Source organism: Thunnus maccoyii, chromosome 1 (assembly GCF_910596095.1).
Source record: "Thunnus maccoyii chromosome 1, fThuMac1.1, whole genome shotgun sequence".
Taxonomy (NCBI): Eukaryota; Metazoa; Chordata; class Actinopteri; order Scombriformes; family Scombridae; genus Thunnus; species Thunnus maccoyii.
This window is the reverse complement of record NC_056533.1, coordinates 12397720-12405899: the sequence shown is the minus strand read 5'-3', so window position 1 is coordinate 12405899 and position 8180 is coordinate 12397720. Positions and strand designations below refer to the sequence as shown.

General features: G+C 36.8%; 1 protein-coding gene across 6 annotated transcripts; it reads left to right on the top strand.

The window, feature by feature from the left end:
• Positions 1-844: 844 nt before the first annotated feature.
• dpep2 (dipeptidase 2) lies at positions 845-8158 on the top strand. Of its 6 annotated transcripts, none has more exons than XM_042399727.1 (12): positions 845-926; positions 1042-1167; positions 1726-1886; positions 2020-2146; positions 2267-2396; positions 2790-2940; positions 3663-3732; positions 4512-4688; positions 6057-6141; positions 6238-6313; positions 6858-6993; positions 7495-8158. In XM_042399727.1, the coding sequence occupies exons 2-12, from the start codon at positions 1138-1140 to the stop codon at positions 7705-7707; spliced, it is 1356 nt and encodes a 451-aa protein (XP_042255661.1). In that variant the 5' UTR covers positions 845-926; positions 1042-1137; the 3' UTR covers positions 7708-8158. The 6 variants fall into 6 exon arrangements, with proteins under 6 accessions (XP_042255661.1, XP_042255447.1, XP_042255275.1 ...); XM_042399513.1 differs by having other exon boundaries at positions 1042-1189; positions 1729-1886; XM_042399341.1 differs by having other exon boundaries at positions 1042-1189.
• Positions 8159-8180: the final 22 nt, after the last annotated feature.

Here is an 8180-nt window from a genome sequence, read left to right as displayed (position 1 = left end):
TTTCATTATATATTTTCATACATACGTATAGTTATGTTTTCAACGTGCAAGACGAAGTTGTCATTTTCCAAGGCCAAGCTTCCTCTCGCTGTCACTTTCAGGTGTTACACCGTATTTGGTGAACCTTCAGATTCTGTGACCTGCAGTGTTTCCTTTACTCAAGTAAAAATACTTAATTACAATTATAAATCCTGCATTTAAAACCCTATTTAAAGTACTAAAGTAAAAGTACTAATTTTGCAGAAATCAGGCTGTGCCTTTTACTTTTACTTTAGCACTCTAAGTAAATTTAGCTGGTAATACTTCCATACTTTTACTAAAGGAGGGTTTTAAATGCAGGATTTTTACTTGTAATTAAGTATTTTTACACTGTGGTATTGATACTTTTACTTAAGTAAAGGACCTGAGTAGCTACTTCATCCAACCTGCAGGTCACAGAATCTGATGGGTCACCAAACACGGTGTAACACCGGCTGCAATGTTTTTGCCGTTACAGCTGGCCTGCGTGCGGATAGCATTTTTGGAGAGTTTGGTTTTTGAAAAGGCTATAATATGTCTTATTTCTTGTATTATGTACCCTAAAATGTTATCAAACGACTTATTCAACTATGGCAAACGAAAAATCGAGTGATACCTCAGTGGACATGATGGGGGCCACTTATCCTGCAGCATCACTGCCTACAATGAACCCTGTATAGTGGCAGCGACATTGTTCGGCCAGCAGATGGAAACATCAACTCCACAGGTCCCACAACGCTGCCTTCACATGCTTCTCGTAAATTACTTATTTCAACAACAGAATTCAAAAAAGCAACGGAGTTAAAAAAAGAAACTGATGATTGTTTTCTTCGACGATAAACGATAGGATCTACTACGAATAAACTTACAATATTTGTTTTGGCTACAGAGGTGAAGAGGCGGAGTAGGTACTCACTTACATAGCAGAAGTTAGGGGTAGATCCTGCAATAATTGGCCATTCCAATGACTCCAGCGAATAAATGTTTGATTGTACCTATATGTATCTGACATTTTCCCGACAGGACTTGAATGCAGCACAGCACGGCTGCCAAGTTTTGTGTAGGTTTGGTTTACATTTGTCTGCTGGGGCGTAGAGCTGGAAAGTTCGTACTGTTTGCATGCAGTTGTTCAACAAGGTGGTCAAAAGGGTGGGTTCAAACGACTTGGCAGGTAACTCTATTGTTGTTGTAAGTTGTTGTTTTTTTTAATGAACATTTTAAAAATTGTTGAGAATGAACGTGTGTTTGTGCGTTTCACTGTCCAGTGGATATTTTTGTTATTTAGCTATCAAAAAAGCTAATAGTTCAATATTGCTGTAGTCTGTCTCTGTGTGACTTACTGCACTGTGTCAAAATACATGAACTCATCATGCATTTTATCTTATCACCGTTATAGAATAGTGAAAGACAAGTGAAAGATAACGTTACAACAATCATTAACGCGTAGAAAAGCGATATTTGTGTATGTTTTACATAACCACGAGGCACCTATTTGATTTGTATCACTATGAAATCGGAAGATTAACGGGAGAAATAACCAATCGGAAGCACAATGGGAGAAAGGGTAAAAAATAGGGAGACATGGAGTGTTGGCAGTGGTGTTAACTATATGGTTTCTAGTGTGTGTGTGTGTGTGTATGTGTTTGTGTGTTGAGCTGCATCTGTTATCAGGTAACTATAGTGCACTGGTCTGTTTTCTCTCTCCAGAAGATGCACTCTTGGAAAACTGTAAGAAGTGCTTCACGCAGCCTCTGGATGAACTCCCTAAGTCATCTAGTGGTACTGTCCTCTCTGTGTTATTTGATATCTGGATACTCTGAGAGAGACAGAACACATGACTTGATGACCAGATATCCTCTTATTGATGGGTAAAGCATGTTTTGTACTGTCATTTCTATCATACAGGTGTTACCTTCCTGGAAATAAATTAATGGAATCAAATTAAAATGCCTCTTCAACCGTTTCGTCCTATTTTCCTCACACCCTCTCTCTCTCCGTTAGTCATAATGACCTAGCTCTCCAACTGAGGATACTTCATGACAATCAGCTGAGCAAAATTGACCTTCATAATGTCAGCAAAGTGGCCACAGACATCAACCGTCTCAAAGCAGGCCATGTGCAGGCACAGGTATTATAACTTAATCAGTCAGTCTTGACACGTGTATTCTTAGGTGTGGTTTGTCCCACTTCATGCATGTAACTTAAATGCCTCCTCCTCTCTTGTGTAATTTCCCTGCTCCTTTGTCAGATGTTTGCAGCCTATGTAATGTGTGGGGCACAGGAGAAGGATGCTGTGAGGCTGACCCTGGAACAAATAGATGTGGTCAGACGCATATGCACTGAGTACAAGGACTTTGAACTGGTCACTTCTGCCCAGGGTATAGTACACCTCAAGCTTTGACTACAGGCTAGCTACTTACAAATTCACCTATATAGATTTTTTTTAAGTGACTGACTTAAAAAAAATACTGTTAATTATCTACATATATGGTTCACTTTGCATTGTGTTCAATGTTGTTTACATCCATGTTTTTGTTTGTTAAGAGTCAATGTTCTTATTTACAGTCCACATTTGGGAAAAAGAGAAAATGATATTATGATAAGAAGTCGCAATGTTACACTCAAAAAATATAAAATGTTAGCTTTTTTCTGAGTAAATGAGAAATGCAATCCTATAGCAGCTGACTGCTATTAGCTTGGGTGGAGTCATATATTTCCAATAATGCGTGTACTGTACAGTATGTGTTTTACATTTGTGTTTGTTACTGCAGATCTGAAGAATGCTGAGATGAAACATAAGATAGCTTGTCTAATAAGTATTGAGGGAGGCCACTCCATTGACAGCAGCCTGCCAGCCCTGCGGATGTTTTACCAGCTTGGAGTTCGATCCATGGCCCTCACACATACCTGCAATACACCCTGGTAATGAAGAGATTTCATTTGCAGTGCTTTATTTTAATTGCAATGTTATTTACGATTTGGATGTACATATTTGTTAAAATAAAAAACAATCTTTTTGCTGTTAAAACATACATACACACACCTTTCTCTGAATTTTAGAGAGGTGACAATGTCACTATGACATTTGGGGTCTTTTGAAGAGAGAGATATACAGGAAATGGGCATTAGTGATGGCCACATGACAGCAGTTAATCAGTCAGGGATACAACAAAACAGGATATCCTCTAACAGACACATCTGTAGCTGTTCTGTTTATCACTGTATAACATACAATGTTTAATTTTTTTGCTATAATTTTCTCTTACATTGTTCATTGGCTCAGACTGGTGTAGAACTACTATCTAGGCCATTGCTGCTAAATTGTAGAATAATTCAATGGCTAGTCATTGATGTGTGGTTTCCAGTTTAGGAAGCAACTTTCAAGGAAGTGAAAGGAATAATAAGCCAGACTTAATATGAAAATGCTTTATTGGGAGACTGTATGGAAAGGTCAGATGTGTTTACATTTCTTTCCTTCTATGCAAATTAATCTGTATTTGGACTCTCTTTGAAACTTGACATCACATGTAGATGAATACGCCCCAGCTCTCAGAGGGAAAAAAACCGCAGCCCCATTCAGATGCCCATATATAGTAATGACATGTTGATGATATATGGTTTTGACATATTATTTTCTTATGCAGGGCTGAGTCATCCTCAAAACTTTATAATGTCTATCAAAGACGGAACACCAGCTTGACACTCTTTGGGAAGGTAAGCTTAAATGAACTACATAACTGTTTTAATTTATCACATTCCACAAGGCAGTGTGTCAGCATGTTTGCAGACTTTTACTGGCCTTTTTTGGTAATGTATTTGAACATATTACTTTCAATATATTTATGATAAAGAGTTTTATTTAAAAAAGAGAAACCCATCATTTGAACAGTGACTACTGATTTGTGTATATTATATTGTATTATGTGTCCACTCAGAATCTTTAAGAGTTAACTTATTGTGTTCTTAAATATTGGCCAACAAACACAAGGAATTATTATTATTATTATTATTATTATTAGTTATTATTAGTTATTGTTGTAGTAATAGTAGTAGTACTCTTAAAAATCCAAAAGTTGAAGAGTTGAAGCCTTGAGACCCTCCAGTAATGAACTGTGTTAAATAAAGTGGACTCCAGCATTAGTAAAATTGGTTAATGCCATGCCATGCATACTAAATGTTCTCTTGATGATAAATTGTTTACAAGGAAACTGATGTAACCCAAATTAGACTTTAACATGTTCTTGCTTGTCAAAGCAATCCTGTTGTAAAAAGGAAACAACCTATTATAAAATCACAAACATCTTTATAAGGCTTTTCCTATTCAGTTGGCCCTGTCAACATAAGCATGTACTTGCTGGATTGTTATCTCTGTGAGTGTGTTTGTATGTGTGTATATGTAACCATCCCCTGCTGTCAGCTGAATTGACTTCCTTCCTTCCTGTAATACTGTAGATGACTGCTTAAATGGATTTTGAATGTGTTTTTTTTTTGAGGCAGTGGTTAAGGAGATGAACAGACTGGGAATGATAGTGGACCTCTCCCACAGTTCTTGGGGCACAGCCTTGGCCGTGCTGAACCATTCCCAATCTCCGGTTATTTTTAGTCATTCATCTTCTCACTCCATCTGTAACCACAGCCGCAATGTACCTGACTGGCTGCTGCATGAACTGGTGAGAATTCACTGAGTGATTAATTGCTTGCTTGATTAAATAACTATCTGTGCACTCAGGTGATTGATTAATTTAATTTAATTATAATGTATTTATACCTCTGACAAAGAACATACAATATGCTTTCACTGATTTTTTTGTATCAACAGAATATATCAAAAACAGATTTCCACGATTAAACAATTATCCTATTGTAGACTGTCAGGAGTCAGAATAATTGATTTAAAATCCTACGAGTATATTTGCAGAATGTTCCCATATCCTTCATAATTTCCACAACCTTGTTTGCCTCTCATCAATTTCCTCTCTGGTCTCACCATACATATACACAAATATACACAAACATGAAATGTGTGGATTTTAAGTACTTTGTGGATTTTTAATATTTAACTTCTTTGCTTGTAAGGTGGTGATCAAGGAGTCAAAGCTAAATGTACAATTTGACTCATTTTGAATTACTTGAATCAATCAAGTATCAGCTAACTATATATAGTATCAATATAATTTTTGTACTCTGTACTTGTGTAGTCCCCTGCTCTCTTTTCCCCAGCCCTTCTCTGAATATCTCTTTAAGCTGCCATTCGTCTGTGACCTTATTTAGCTTCCAGTTGTTTGCACTAACTCATTACTTCATTGCCTCACTTGAGTCCAGAATATTTGTTTATATAAACCAGGCTTTGCTTACAACAGAGGAGCAATCTCCTTCACCACTAGTGTTTTTTTTTTATTATTTATCCATAATTACTGACAAGTGTAGTCCCATCCCAGGTTATGATAATTCAGTCTTTTTCTCCTTGTTTCTGCTGAACACAACTTCCAGTAATACATATTATTAATAATATTATATTTGGCTTGGAATCATATCTCTGTGGGGGATTGATTCCCTGCAACACAGGAAAGTGATGTGTGTGTGTGTGTTGGCTTCTACTCTTGGAGCAGCACATTTCCTGAAGAATTTTCTATGTAATGGAAACACTCAGGTCCAATGTACTGCTGATTATTCTAAATGTTTATTTCAGTATACAATTAGAAACATCCATTGAGCATGCAAAAGGAGCTAAGGTATAGTGTTTTAAAACCCTTCTGCTTCCAAGCTAAATTATTTCTCTTGTTTGCATCAGAACAGCACGTTGGCTGACATGTAAAACAACAATCTGTTGCAGTATATAAAGACTGTCTATCAATAAACTGTAGGAACATGGATATATTTCTACAACTTAACCTCAACCCAACTCTGGCCACCTCAGATCTCTCATGAGCGAGCATGTTTCTCATTATGTATAAACCTGATGTTCATCACATCATCTCTACATACAGGATGTCTTCTTTTTTACTAGACTTGGCAGTGACTGTTGTGTTGTGTTTCAGAAAAAGAACCGAGGGTTGATCATGGTGAATCTCCACGATAAATTCATTTCCTGCAGTGATAAGGCCAACATCTTTGATGTGGCTGGTAAGGCATCAATCTTTTATTTTTGGTTATGAAGTCAATCTGAACTTTATATTTTATATATCTCAGATTCTGTATTATTCCACCTGGATTTTACAGACCATTTTGATCACATTAAGAGCGTGATTGGAGCTGAGTCGATAGGAATCGGAGGGGACTTTGAAGGTGCTGTGAGGTAAGAAATCTTCACCAGCAAACACAACTGATAGATAACTACAGTACAATGACAAGTGAAAGGCAAACATCAAACTAGATAACCAAAATAAAACAAAGCACATGCCAGTGGGGTACACACCTGTCTGTGGCACTCTCAAGACAACATATTTCTAAGGTTGTTGTTGAACCAGATCAATTTTGTGCTTTTGTTAGCCTGTCATGAGATAAGCAATTTGGCTGTCAACTGTCAACAGACTGAAAAATGGTTAAAAAAAAATCAATAATGTCCTGCTAACAGGCATAAAGAGAGGCTGTTACAATAGCTTTGCTGTAGAATATTGGGCATCAAATCTGTTTGTTCCTTGTATACAGAAACAAACTGTTTCAAACAGGAATGGCACACAATAAATAGTACTGAAGGTCTAGACTTTCAAGTGTTCATTATTATTATTATTATTACTTCTATTATTCATAATGACAAGTAATGTATTAAGAACACCAAAACTTGTCAAAATGAGCCAAAATAAATATTGTGAATAAAAATACGCCCTTCCTTTCAACAGCTTTCCCCAGGGGTTAGAGGATGTGTCAAAGTATCCTGCCCTGATCCAGGAACTTCTGCAAAGGAACTGGACTGAGAATGAGTTGGCTGATGTCCTTCGAAGGAACTTCCTCCGAGTGTTCGAAGAGGTAGAGAGGGTGAGCTAGAAGATTAATATATTTTCTGTCAAAGAACTGCTTTCTGTAATAAATTAGGGGAATGTAATTCAAGTCTTGGCTAAAGGAGCAGTTCAGCTTCAGTATAGAGAAGGATAGAAAGGCCGTATATTTTGCAGAAAATGTTATTGCTATCATGTATTATGTCATTAGTGTGTATCAAATATTTGACTGTATATGTAGCACTTTTCCAAAAACAAAAGGCATTTTCCTGTCCTGATATTAATGGACACTAACCACCTTGTTTCACACCACAGTATTCAAGAATTTGTGGGTATCTTTGAACTATTTTGACCAAAATCACATTTTCAGATTTAACAATTACCTTGTCACGTTGATTGGATGCTAAGTAATGTATTATTCATAAAATGCTGTCAGACTGTAGGTTTGAATTATTTTCTCCGTAGCACAGACTAGTTTAAAAGTTTCAGTGTTTTATGTACTGTATTTCCTTTTTCTCTTGTCTCACTGTATTTTCTGTAGGTCCGTGATCAGTTGAGCTTGAAGCGTCCCAGTGAGGAGCAGATCCAAATAGAGGAGGTGCAGAATCCCTGCAGGCTTGTCCTCAGACCTCCTCCTATCCTGAGAGTCGTGCTCTCTGGTCAGAGGTCCTCCTCTAGAGCCCAACATGGACTACCTGGTCTGCTAATCTTGGCCATAGTTCTGCTGCTTTCCAGCATATTTATCATAGAATGAACAGTTAGAAACTCAGTTCAGCTGCACCTTGTTTTTTTTTTTTTAAAGTGTATAATTTTAATTTTCTATAATATAAAAAAGGAGAGCTTAATGACTTTGCTATAGCTATTTGTAGGTCATCACAGCACTCCACAGGTCAGTAAGGATAAGGGGAGGTTAATCATCTCACCACCAGTGGAAAAAAGATCATTAAATGTGTAGACCAATTTGTAATTTAAATGACAATTACTGAATATACAGAATATACTTTATATACCGACTGATCCTCTGGCTTTGAGATATATCCTCTGAAAGGCATTTAACTCATTTTGGGATTTTATTTATTATATATTTAAGTTGTTGCTGAATTTCTTGTCCCTATGCTAGCATAATCTCTATAAAAACGCATGACATGAAGGAGAATAATGGCACTGAATAAAACTCCAGAGATGGAACTATAAGTTGTTTGAAATCTGCATTTTTAGTTGTTGTTT